General features: G+C 46.8%; 1 protein-coding gene across 3 annotated transcripts in view; it reads right to left on the bottom strand.

Moving 5' to 3' along the window:
* DLL3 (delta like canonical Notch ligand 3) overlaps nt 1-13,614 on the bottom strand; it is a 169,173-nt gene that overhangs the window by 66,269 nt on the left and 89,290 nt on the right. For all 3 annotated transcript variants that reach the window (XM_083455240.1, XM_083455241.1, XM_083455242.1), the window contains one exon: nt 746-1,397. In XM_083455240.1, coding sequence (XP_083311366.1) covers nt 746-1,397 — 652 coding nt within the window. The remainder of the gene's footprint in view (nt 1-745; nt 1,398-13,614) is intronic.

The following is a 13,614-nucleotide window of genomic DNA, read 5'->3' as shown; positions in this document are numbered from 1 at the left end:
ACTGGTGTAGATGATAAATCACTGGTGTAACATGAGTGAAATGCCCAGTCCCAATTAATAAATAATAATAATACTAATAAAAAAATTTTTATACCCTTCCTGGTTCAGAAAACCAGGCGCCTAACAACAAATTTAAAACACTTAATTGATGCTACAAAAAACAGCATAAAATACGGTATAAAACGTGAATAACAATAAAATCAAAAATCAATTTAGGGGGAAAATCCATCCAATAAATATTAGATGATCACCAGGACTAGCTGGCTAAATTAGTTCTGTTTGGGCCAGCGAGGAGACCAGGGGAGAATTAGCTGTGGGGTCTCAGAGCAGATGATCTTCATAAAAGGGGAGGGGGAGGGAAGGGAAGGGAAATAAAAGATCAGGCTGAGTTCAAATTAAAAGCCAGGCGGAATAGCTCTGTCTTACAGGCCCTGCAGAAGGAAGTTAAATCCTGAAGGGCTCTGGTCTCGTGGGACAGAGCATTCCACCAGGTCGGAGCCACCACTGAGAAGGCCCTGGCCTGGTGGAGGATAGTCTGACTTCCTTAGGGCCCCGGACCTCTGAACTGTGGTTATTCATGGACCTTAAGGTCCTCTGTGGGGCAGACCAGGAGAGGAGGTCCTGTAAATACGTTAATAACCTTGTGCTAATATTTGCCCATGCACCCTACCCCAGAACTTCACCCCGGTCTTCAAGTTACAAGCAAACAGAAGGAGCCCAAATGGGACAGATGGGTACCACTTACTTTTCCAGCTTCTTCTTGCAGACAGACTCACGGCTCTGATCCAGCAACTTCCTCTTGCAGTTGAACTGGTCGCCGCCGAATCGACTGTCTTTGTTCGAGACCTTAAAGCGCCCGGGGGAGATGAGGAAGCCATCTCTCTCCTTGAGGTTGTTGATGGTCGCTAGGTCATTGCGGACACTGCTTTTCACCGCTTTGCGGCCCTGCCTCATGTGCCGAAGCACAGCCACGGCGGCACATGCCGCGAGCACCAACGTCATGAGCCCCAGAGCAAAGGAAACGGCCAGGGCAAGGGGAAAAGGGCCTTCAGCCACCCGCTGGCTGCTCACAGGGGTGGGAACCTGAACTTTGAACTCGCAACTGGAGCCCATGTAGCCGGACGAACACTCGCAGACGTGGCCCGAGAAGTGGGTGTAGCAGGTGCCACTATTCAGGCAAGGGTTGGAGCCACAGGCGTCCATGCGGGTACCACAGTCCTTTCCGCCGTAGCCCAGGGTGCAGGAGCAGGTGTAGCTGTTGGGGCCATCGATGCACGTGCCTCCGTTAGCGCAAGGGTTTCCTGCGCAATCATCTATGTTCAATTCGCAGTGAGGGCCAGCAAAACCTTGCCGGCATTTGCAGATCACGCTGCGGCCCAGATCCAGACAGTGGCCACCTGGAAAGGAAAGGAGAGGAAATTACAGAGACATGCAAGCAGGTTAATTGCTGAAAACCAGCCAAATATTTTTTCGCTCTATAAGAAGCACCAGACCACAAGACGCACCTAGTTTTTGGAGGAGGAAAACAAGAAAAAAAATATGCTGAATCTCAGAAGCCAGAACAGCAAGAGGGATCGCTGCGCAGTGAAAGCAGCAATCCCTCTTGCTGTTCTGGCTTCTGGGATAGCTGCGCAGCCTGCATTCGCTCCATAAGACGCACACACATTTCCCCTTACTTTTTACGAGGGAAAAAGTGAGTCTTATAGAGCAAAAAATACGGTAGTTTATTCAGTCCTGGACACCTGTGGCAACCAAGCCATCGTTTCTACCCCAAGGCAAATGTTTAGAGTAAGTCACTATGAAAGCACAATACATCAAGCAAAGCAATAAACCTATCCAAAAACCAGAGAATATATTTGCATAGCTTTAAAAGGACATTGCCTCTTCCCAGGCAATAGTGGGAGCTGTGCTGTGAGGTAATGGCCAGGGATCAAATGAAAAATGAAATTTCAATTTCTTGGAAGTCTTGAAAGTTAAAGCAGGGGGAAAAAATCAGGTTCCAATCCAGGTAACAAGGAGGTAACCGAACCTCAATACCCAGACAGGCCTTTTGAGTGATGATGATGATGATGATAATTAAATAATTGTATTTATACCCTGCCCTCCCCGGCCAGAGTCGGGCTCAGGGAGGCTAACACCAATAAAATTTCAGTAAAAACATGAGAAGAAAAGGGGAAAAACCCCAATTTAAAATACAGTTAAATTGCAATTTAAAAACGCAGCCTCATTTTAAAAGTCAAAATCATAAGGGGAGGGGAACATAAGGGTCAGACTGAGTCCAAACCAAAGGCCAGGCAGAACAGCTCTGTCTTGCAGGCCCTGTGGAAAGATGTCAAGTCCCGCAGGGCCCTAGTCTCTTGGGACAGAGCGTTCCATCAAATCGGGGCCAGTACTGAAAAGGCCCTGGCCCTAGTTGAGACCAATCTAACCACCTTGCGACTTGGGACCTCCAAAACGTTGTCATTTGTGGACCTTAAGGGTCCTCTGTTGGACATACCAGGAGAGGCGGTCCCGTAGATACGAGGGTGCTAGGCCGCGTAGGGCTTTAAAGGTCAAAACCAGCACCTTAAACCTGACCCTGTACTCCACCGGGAGCCAGCGCAGTTGGTAAAGCACTGGATGAATGTGATCCCATGGCGAGGACCCCGTAAGGAGCCCATAAGGAGTACATAAGCACCACCTCTTAGACATGACCTAGCAGAACTTTAAGGGAACCGAGTCCTAGCTTGCAGCCTTACACCCTGGTATGCACCATTTGTCTTTTCAACTGGCTGCATATAGGGAAGCAAAGGGAGTTGGGGAATTCCCAATAGGGTATACTCTCATATTGTTCCTAGTTTGAGGGGTCTGAAACCTCTAGGTCTCATAGGCAAAATCAGGCACCAAGCCCTCCGCAAGGGTGAGATGTAGTGCTCAAATTATGGGGAGAGGAACAAGATGAACATGCACAGAGGAGGGCCACCAAGATGATCAAGGGTCGAGAAGCCCTTGAAGGAGATGGTTATGTTTAGCCTGGAAAAGAGGAGACTGGGTGGAGATATGATAGTAAAGGTAAAGGGACCCCTGACCATTAGATCCAGTGGTGGCCGACTCTGGGGTTGCGGCGCTCATCTCGCTTTACTGGCCAAGGGAGCCGGCGTACAGCTTCCAGGTCATGTGGCCAGCAGGACTAAGCCGCAGCGCATGGAAACGCCGTTTACCTTCCCGCCAGAGCGGTACCTATTTATCTACTTGCACTCTGACGTGCTTTCAAACTGCTAGGTTGGCAGGAGCAGGGACCGAGCAACGGGTGCTCACCCTGTGGCGGGGATTCGAACCGCCGACCTTCTGATCGGCAAGTCCTAGGCCCTGTGGCTTAACCCACAGCGCCACCTGCGTCCCTGGAGATATGATAGCCACCTTCAAATATCTTTTTCTTTTTTAAAATAATTTTCATTAAGAATTTCAACATAACAAAGTATCAGAGCATATCATCTTCATTCCCCCCCATTTTTCCCCTCCCCCCAAGAAAAACCCTCCCCCCCCAAGACTTCCCTCATCTCCTCTCTCCGATTTTTCAGCACATGTTATTCTCTGCATATTATACAATTGTAAAGATCCTTAAATTATCTGTCTATTATGTTGACAATCAATAAATTTGTGTACGTTTATTCAAAACCTGCCAATTCATTTTGGGCTTTTTTAAAAGTAGTTTGTAAAGAGTTCCCATTCTTCTTTAAAGTCACAGTTGTCCTTGTCTCGCAGTTTGTATGTCAATTTCGCCAATTCTGCATAATCCATCCATTTCTCTTGCCATGCCACCTTCAAATATCTTAAGGGCTGTCCCATGGAGGAGGGAGTGTGCTTGTTTTCTCCTGCTCTGAACTCAAACCAATGACTTCAAGTTGCAAGAAAGGAGATTCCGCTTAAACATTCAGAAAAACCTTCTGACAGTAAGAGCTGTTCGGCAGTGGAAGAGACTTCCACAAGAGGTGGTGGACTCTCCTTTGTTGGAGGTTTTTAAAGAGAGGTTGTGTGGCCATCTGTCAGGGATAGAATCATAGAATCATAGAGTTGGAAGAGACCACAAGGGCCGTCGAGTCCAACCCCCTGCCAAGCAGGAAACACCATCAGAGCACTCCTGATATATGGTTGTCAAGCCTCTGCTTAAAGACCTCCAAAGAAGGAGACTCCACCACACTCCTTGGCAGCAAATTCCACTGTCAAACAGCTCTTACTGTCAGGAAGTTCTTCCTCATGTTTAGGTGGAATCTTCTTTCTTGCTTTAGCTGAGATTCCTGCATTGCAGGTGGTTGGACTGGATGACCCAACTCCAAGATCCCATGTTTATTGCCAAGCAGGGATATAAATGTGGAAGTGCAGGAATTCATCTTGTGAGCCCCCATAGCCATGCTGGGATGCTTCCAAGCAAACAAGGGCAATTGGCAAGCCCACAGCTGGCTCAAGCCCACTGGCTGGTAGCCAGGCGATCTCCGGTCCTTGGCTTAGCATGAAACAGTGACCCACAGCTTCAGAAGCCTTCAGAAGCTGGAGCACGCTCTAATCAGCAGAGTAATTACCGTATTTTTTGCTCTATAAGACTCACTTTTCCCTCCTAAAAAGTAAGGGGAAATGTGTGTGCGTCTTATGGAGCGAATGCAGGCTGCGCAGCTATCCCAGAAGCCAGAACAGCAAGAGGGATTGCTGCTTTCACTGCGCAGCGATCCCTCTTGCTGTTCTGGCTTCTGAGATTCAGAATTATTTTTTTTCTTGTTTTCCTCTAATCTGGTCTGTGACCGTTTAATAAAATTTGATTTGATTTGACTTGTTTTCCTCCTCCAAAAACTAGGTGCATCTTGTGGTCTGGTGTGTCTTATAGAGCGAAAAATACACTAACACGCAACAGAAGTGACAGGGAGAGGCTGTGTAAAGCATATTTACAGGCAGTTTATTCAGTGTACATCAGGACAAAGGAAAAAACATGTCTTCTCCCTTTTGTGTCCAAGCAAGCAGCATAAGCAAAAGCTATACACAAATGGAAGTTCCCAGCAAGCTGTGCTGGAGTGTAAACAGGTATAGGACACACAACAGTCATGCCTGTACCTAAGGTGGAACGGAATAGTCTAACAAGCCAAGCCTCCAAGGAGAATCAAAAATTGCAGGCAGCTGTGTTGATCCAACAGAACATGCAAACAGAGCAGCAGTACTTGGCACAATGCCCAATTTTGGGGGGATTAGCATGACTGCAATCTTTTGCAGCTTTCTAGGAGTAAGCGCCATAGAACATAGCAGTGCTAATCACAGAGTTCCTGCCTGTAAACCACATTAAGCTTTAATCAAAGGATATTTAGTCAAATGAAATGAAACCTTCAGCTTTTAAAAAGAAATGCAATTGTATTAAATGTTATCATTGAAAGTGCAAGCTAGTGCTGGAAGAGTAATGAAATTCCCTCTATACAAGATTGGATCCAAAAGCTGACAGAATATGCCAAATTAGATGCTCTATCAGAAAAAATAAAGAATAAATCAAAACAGGAATTTGTCACTAAATGGGAGGTTTCCAAAGAATATTAGAAATATAAATATAGCAGTTTAAACTGTTGCAGCATTCGAAGAACTTCAGTAATAGTTGCAAGATAGATATAAGAATTAAGATATCTTAAGAAAAAGTTAAATTATGATAAAAGTGTGTATTGGCCATAAGTAATAGGAAATTGAAATAAGGAATAGACGGGAGGTTGGGTCTTTAGGGTTAAGACCATTTTATGTTTTATTGTTTGTTAAGAAAATTGTGTGTCTACTGTTATTCCTGTGTGTAATTCAGTATTTGTGTTTTCTCTTTTTTCTTTTCTTGCTGTATCAATAAAAATCGAAAAAGAAAAAGAAAAAAAGAAAGTGCTAGCATGAAGGAGGAACCCCGTTCAAACAAAAGGGAAGAAATGTCAAACTTCTATTTATTTTCCCAATTCTCCAGCTTCTCTTGTGTATGCAGTTCCCACCTCCACCCCCTGCCTGGACCACTTGGAAATTGCTGGTCTTGGTGGAACGCTTAATGGCTTTTCTGGCTGCTATAGCAGCTGCAACGCACCATGTAGATACTTTATGATTTTTAATTGCATTTAATTGTTTCTTTTATTCTATTATTGTCGTTGGCATCCGTCTGTCTTGAGAGACAATGGAGTGCACCTCCAGAGGTGAAGTCATACTGCTGTGTTAAAAGCACCAAAGTGACCTCTCTGGAGCGCAAGCCTGGGCAGCGTGCATGGAGGTCATGGGCTGCCCAGACAACAAGACCTGCCCCCCCCCCCCGGTCTCGTTGATGTGGTCCAAAGGAAAGCAGTGTCAGGAGTTCAGTCTACACTCGAGTAGGACCCTGGCAGAGACACATGCCCGACTGGCATGTTCTCTCCCTCCTGGACGATCATTCAGGAGCTTCATAAGCTTTCTACTGCCCGAGCATCACAGCGACCAATGCCAACAGACATCGGCACACTTAGGGATCTGCAGAGTTTGCGCAGTTTGTGTGACAGAACTCAGCAACTCAGCATTTTGGCTAATCAACTTTATTTACATAGAAACACACACGGAGCACTGCAACATGGCTCACTCTCTCTCTCTAGCATCAGACAGCAAAGAGAAAAAGAACAAAGGACAACAGTCCCACTTCACGGAACGCAGGAACACAAACATCCTGTCTCCATCACTTCCCACGCGGTGGAGTCAAAACATATAATGTCATGTGAAAGACAACAATCCCATGACTGCAATCACGGAGCAGGAATTCTAACAAGCAGAGCAATATGTTTTGCACCAGTTTGGCTGCAGGAGTTGCTGGAAGGAGGAGTACAAGACGCCAACAGCCAACCTCACCTGGTTTAGCTGCCAGTTGAAGCCATTCCCACAGTGGCATAGCATGGGGGGGGGGAGCCATGGTCCTGGGCACCCCCACAACAGGCTCCCTCATCGAGGCCAGAGCTGCAGGGAGGCAAGTTGCACCCAGGCCTCCTTCTCCTCATGACCAGTGAATAATAATAATAATAAATAATAAACTTATATTTATACCCCACCCTCCCCTGTTCAAAAACAGGGCTCAGGGTGGCTAACAACAAATTTAAAACACTTAATTATAAAAGCAGCATAAAATTCAGTATAAAAACATAAATAACAATATTCAAAAATCAATTTAGGGGAAATAAGCATTAGATGATCCCCAGGGCTAGCTGGCTGAATTGGTCCTACTTGGGCCAGCGAGGAGGCCAGGCGAGAATTAGCTGTGGGGTCTCAGAGCGGGTGAGCTTCATAAAAGGGGAGGGGAAGGGAAATAAAAGATCAGGCTGAGTTCAGATTAAAGGCCAGGCGGAATAGCTCTGTCTTACAGGCCCTGCGGAAGGAGGTTAAATCCCGAAGGGCCCTAGTCTCATGGGACAGAGCATTCCACCAGGTCAAAGCCTGGGCACGGAGCAATGGATCCAAACTACAAGAAAGAAGATTCCACCTAAACATTAGGAAGAACCTCCTGACAGTAAGAGCTGTTTGACAGTGGAATTTGCTGCCAAGGAGTGTGGTGGAGTCTCCTTCTTTGGAGGTCTTTAAGCAGAGGCTTGACAACCATATGTCAGGAGTGCTCTGATGGTGTTTCCTGCTTGGCAGGGGGTTGGACTCAAGGGCCCTTGTGGTCTCTTCCAACTCTATGATTCTATGAAAGCCATCACTGAAAAGACACACCTGTGCCTTCCCTGGGCTGGCGAAGATGGAGGGAGGGAGAGGGAGGGTGCCATTGCATTGCCACTGCCCACCAAGGAGGGAGGGAAGAAAAGGGAGTTAGGAAAGCACTGCCAGAGCCATGTGTGTTGCCCAGTTTGCCTTGCTGCAAGGACAGGAGGGTGAGGCAACATGGAGGTCTCCTGGCTTCTCTGCCTTATCTCTGCTCTCAAGATGGAGCTAGTTTCCAAGGAGAGACTCTCTTGATTAGACACTGGCCGGTGAAGGGACTGACTGCTGCCCAGTCCACCGGGGGGAGCAACACCTGCCCTGCCCACACAACGCCCCTGTGTTTCTGGGGTGTGGCCGCTGTCGCACGCTGACAGCTTCTAGGAGCCACAGGTGAGAGATGAGTTCAGGGTGGGGGACCAAAGGGGGACAAACTATCCCAGAAGGAGCACAACATGGCCCCCACCAGAGGTACTACCCATCCCACAACACCACATACAGTGGTACCTCGGGTTACAGACGCTTCAGGTTACAGACTCCGCTAACCCAGAAATAGTACCTCATGTTAAGAACTTAGCTTCAGGATGAGAACAGAAATTGTGCGGCGGTGGCGCGGTGGCAGCGGGAGGCCCCATTAGCTAAAGTGGTACCTTGGGTTAAGAACTGTTTCAGGTTAAGAATGGACCTCCAGAACGAATTAAGTTCTTAACCCGAGGTACCACTGTACTATACAGTCATACCTCGGGTTAAAGACGCTTCGGGTTAAATCTTTTCAGGTTGCATCCCGTGGCGACTAGGAAGTAACAGAATGGGTTACTTCCAGGTTTCGCCGCTCGCGCAGACGCTCAAAATGATGACATGTGCATGCACAGAAGTGGCGATGTGCAGACACGGGTAGCGTTCTTCTCAGGTTGCAAACGGGGCTCCAGAACGGATCCCGTTCGCAACCAGAGGTACCACTGTATTGACTAATATATCTTCAATTAGAAGTTCACAGACATGCCTTGGGCCACCGAATGAAACTCATGGACCACAGTCTTGGAAACCAAGTTCTATGCTAATCTGTCATGAACAATAGCAAAACTTGAAACTCTCATTAGTACCTCATTCACCTGCTGGAGCACAGGTATCCTTTACCCCGGGCCCTCTGCAGGTTGACATAATTAATTTTGCTCCGAAAAGAGGCTTGGAGTTTCCCCTCTCAAGCCGTCTCCCCAATCCCCGCACTCTTAGCCATTCTCCTCTCACATAGCATTCATCGGAAATGGGTAGGGAAGCATGAGATGGGAAGATTGACTCTCCTCCTTGCTCTGCAGTAACAAGCCAAAGCGCTGTCTCAAGAACCCAGAAACAGAAGGACCAATAAAACTGACGTTCAGATTGCTATAGCAGATAGCTGAACACCCCTTTGTTGTTGTTGCTTATTGAATTTATATACCGCCCTTTACCTGGGGGTCGCAGGGCAGTTCACAGATTAGACAGATTACTGGTTAACAGTCCAGAAATGGTTGACTTGACGTTTCATCAATGGAATCTGTTAGGACAGGGGTCAGCAAACCTTTTCAGCAGGGAGCCGGTCCACTGTCCCTCAGACCTTGTGGGGGGCCAGACTATATTTTGAAGGGGGAAAAGGAACGAATTCCTATGCCCCACAAATAACCCAGAGATGCATTTTAAATAAAAGGACACATTCTACTCATGTAAAAACACACTGATTCCCTGACCGTCCGTGGGCCAGATTGAGAAGGGGATTGGGCCGGATCTGGCCCCTGGGCCTTAGTTTGCCTACCCATGTGTTAGGAGATGTTTTGTGACAGGCTTGCCATACGTCTGGAAAATTCTGCAAGTGCCAGGAAATCGGACGTCCTGGGGGAGTTTCTGAATTTCAAAGAGATGTCCGGAATTTCCCATATGTATGGTAACCCGGTTCCCTCCCCCACTGAACTGCAGAAGGTGTGCCCCCCCTTACATGGGGGAGACCCAAAGCACGCTCATGCTCCCGGCCTCCCCACCGCAGCAGCCCCCGCTGAGAAGCAGGAGGGGAGGGCGAGAGTCTGCCAGCCACCCGGAGAGGAAAATAAAGACGACTCAGTTATTCTGCCCCTGCCTTCCTCCCCCCCTCGACAGCTGCTGTATTACCTTGCCAAAGCTGCTGCCTCGAGGAAGACAATCACTCCCCTTTCCAGGACGCAGAGCAGGAGACGAGGAGCCCGGCTAAAAGGGAACAGGACACCTGTGGCCACTTGCTTGGGAGCAGATCCAAGGGAACTTACGTCCTCAGTCCCACCCTCCCAAAGCAGGGGCGAGGGGGACCTCAAGAAGGAACCTCCCTTTCTTTCCCTGCTAGACAAATCTGCTCTTGGAGACACTGGGTTGTTGTGTTTTTTTATTGTTTGTTTTTGGGAGGGAGGCTGCGCCACTGCCCCCTTCCCCCTGGGAGGGGAGAAAGAAAGAAAGAAAGAAAGAAAGAAAGAAAGAAAGAAAGAAAGAAAGAAAGAAAGAAAGAAAAGAAAGAAAGGAGTTGAAGTTAAAAAAAGAAAGACAAAGCTCAACAAAGTTCAACAACTTTGGGGGTGTCAGGAATTGGACTTTTTGAAATATGGCAAGCCTATCTTGATGCTTTTGAATTCTGGTGCTGGAGGAGACTCTGGAGAGTCCCATGGACTGCAAGAAGATCAGACCTCTCCATTCTGAAGGAAATCAGCCCTGAGTGCTCACTGGAAGGACAGATCCTGAAGCTGTGGCTCCAAGACTTTGGCCACCTCATGAGAAGAGAAGACTCCCTGGAAAAGACCCTGATGTTGGGGAAGATGGAGGGCACAAGGAGAAGGGGACGACAGAGGACGAGATGATGGGACAGTGTTCTTGAAGCTACCAGCATGAGTTTGACCAAACTGTTGGAGGCAGTGGAAGACAGGAGTGCCTGGCGTGCTCTGGTCCAACGAAGAGTTGGACATGACTAAACGACTAAAGAACAACAACATCTTGTCAACATCTAAGTTATTGAATGAGGTACCAAGAAGGCTTATAGAAAGCGAGAACTTTCCATTGAGGGAAAGGGCAGGTGTGTGCTACTGTCGGGTGATTTCAGAAGAGAAAGTTGGGAGTTTCACACTGAAGTCAGCTAAAACTGGGGGTGCCACTTAAGGAGGCTGCAGACTTGTTTTCTTGGGACCTGCTGCTCTGCTTGTGGATGTGTTAATAAAAGAAATATTTAGAAAGCACGAAAATCTCTATCCTTCAGGGTATCTCTCATCTATCAAGGTAGTCATTATTTTAATGCTGGTTTTAAATGTATTTCATCTTATTTTAACTACGTATTGTGTTTATCTAGTTTGTGTTACTTTGTACAGTCATTCCTCGGGTTACAGATGCTTCAGGTTGCACGTTTTCGGGTTGCGCACTGCACCGAACCCAGAAGTACCGGAAAGGGTTATTTCCGGGTTTCGTCGCTTGTGCATGCACAGAAGCGCTGAATCGTGACCCACGGGTTGCAAATGCTGCGGGTTGCGAACGTGCCTTCCACACGGATCACATTCGCAACCCGAGCGTCCACTGTATTCAGTAAGTAAATTTCGTAATATGTTGCGAGCTGCCTTGAGTCCCAGCTTCTGGGGCTTCTCACAACTCAAGGAAATAGGAATGCATAAAGTTATTGCAGCCACCTCCTTTGCCTATTTCCAGAAGAATGTAGCAGCAGGCCCACAGGATCAGGCTAAGAATCTATCTAGTCCAGCATTTTTGTTTTCTACGGTGACCAGTGCAATCACTTGCCTCTGAGAAGTCCATAAGCAGAGCATGCAGGCAAGAACCCTCGCCAACAGAAATTGATATTTGTTGGTGTACTATCTCCAAACACAGAAGTTCTCATCCATATCCTGCAAAATGGAGACAGAGAGTCTGAGTGGTTTCCTTCATAGAGATGAAGGCATGCATTTAAGAGCTGCTTTCTTTCAGCAAATGTTTTCCTTTGAAGAGCCAGCACCCTCAAAATCCATTGAGGCTTAATTTAAGCATGCAATAACAATGCTTCCGAGAACATGGGCAATTTCTGATTTAGATCTCATCACAGGCAGACAACAACTCACTAAGTGACCTCACTCTCATCCCCAATTCTGCAACAGGGGAACAAAACTGGTCTTTCTCACAGGGTTTGGATCGTCACCTTGTTGTGGTGAGTGGCCTCACAGGTTCCTATGATCCTTATGAGCGAAGCCATCAGAAGTCTTGTACACCCAGAAGGGTCACTCAATGTGGTAAGGTCAAATGGGAGGAGCTAGACAAAGAAGGGTCCAAGAAGTCCTCAATGGCAGAACAGGTGGAAGATAACTAGCGGTATGTTACAACAGCTGTGAAGGCCGATGAAGGCTGCAGCAGATAAGAATCTACCAGTTGTGATACTCATGCCATTGGAAAAGAGCCTTACTGTGAAGACTGTCTGTTGGTCAGCATGCACTGATCTTTACACATAAAACAAATTCACGCACAGGCATCTTCCAAAAACCTATCCGAAACCCAAAAAAGTCCCATGGCGATTGGCAAATAGTAACAAGTGCAGGACCGTGAAATCTGGAAGCCCCTAGTCATGTACCGGCACATGGGCGGTGGATACAGATCCAGTCATTCTGACTCAAGGAAAAAGGAACTTGAGTAGCTCAACAGCTGTATCCATGACTGAGCAGTCCTATTTAGGATCTACTCTGCTCACCCCGAAAAGGGGGTGAGACTAGAAAAGGTGTCTCTAAACATAGTCTCCTTTTTTCCCTGTCTGGATTACCGCGCCCAGTGGGGTCACCACCCAGCGGTCGTAAAATATAACTGAACTTTGGAACATGGAATATATGGACTTTGTTGGATAACACAGCTAATGAGAACTGCCATCATTGTAAGAGAGTTGTGACGTTTTAACATCGATATTGCAGCGCTTCAAGAAACTCGAAGAGCAGGAGAGGGACAACTGAAGGAAGAAAAAGGAGGCTGCACATTCTTCTGGAAAGGTCTACCTGAACAAGAATGTCAAATCCATGGAGTAGCCTTTGCTATCAAAAATGATCTTGTGAAGCTCTTGTTGGAAGTCCTTACCGGCATTAATGAGTGGCTTTCAACCCTTTGAATAAAACTTGCCAAAAACCAACAGGCTAACTCCCCACCGGAGTAGAAATCATGTATTGAACAGATGGAAAGCTCTTTAATCTGAGCAGGCTGAAAGCAAAGAGTAAGGTTACCATAACTTCCGTCATAGAGCTTCAGTATGGTGATGACAACATGGTGTATGCACTCTCAGAGGACAACCTCCACTCCATCCTAAATATCTTCGCAGAAGCTTACAGAAAGCTTGGTCTATCGCTCAACATCCAAAAAAACCAAAGTGCTGCACCAACAAGCACAAAACAACCCCTCTGCAGTGTAACGTTGGTGTAATGTTGGAAAGTGTTGATCACTTCTCCTACCTGGGCAGATACCTTTCCACAAGGGCCAACACTGATGCCAAAATCTAGCATCGTCTGAACTCTGTGAGTGCAGCTTTCTTCCAATTGAAGTGCAGAGTGTTTGAGGACCAGGACATTCACAGGGAAACCAAAATGCTTGTTTACAAAGGTATTGTACCACCAACCTTACTGTATACTTGTGAAACATGGGCCACTTAAAAACGCCATCTCCAACTCCTTGAAAGATTCCATCAATGGTGTCTCCAAAAAAATTTAAATATCACTTGGGAAGACAGGTGAACTGGAAGAAGCAAGGATCATGAGTGTTGAAGCAATTATTCTTCAACATCAACTTCGTTGGACTGGTCATGTTGTCTGGATGCCTGATTATCGTCTTATAAAGTACTGTAACTCCTCTATTCTGAACTTAAAAATGGAAAGAGTGGTAGTCAACAAAAGAGGTTTAAAGACTGTCTCAAGGCAAATCTAATAAAAT

The sequence above is a fragment of the Podarcis tiliguerta genome (genome assembly GCF_965153285.1).
Source record: "Podarcis tiliguerta genome assembly, chromosome: 8".
Classification (NCBI taxonomy): Eukaryota; Metazoa; Chordata; class Lepidosauria; order Squamata; family Lacertidae; genus Podarcis; species Podarcis tiliguerta.
The sequence above is the reverse complement of the archived record's forward strand: the minus strand, read 5'-3'. Positions and strand labels throughout refer to the sequence as shown.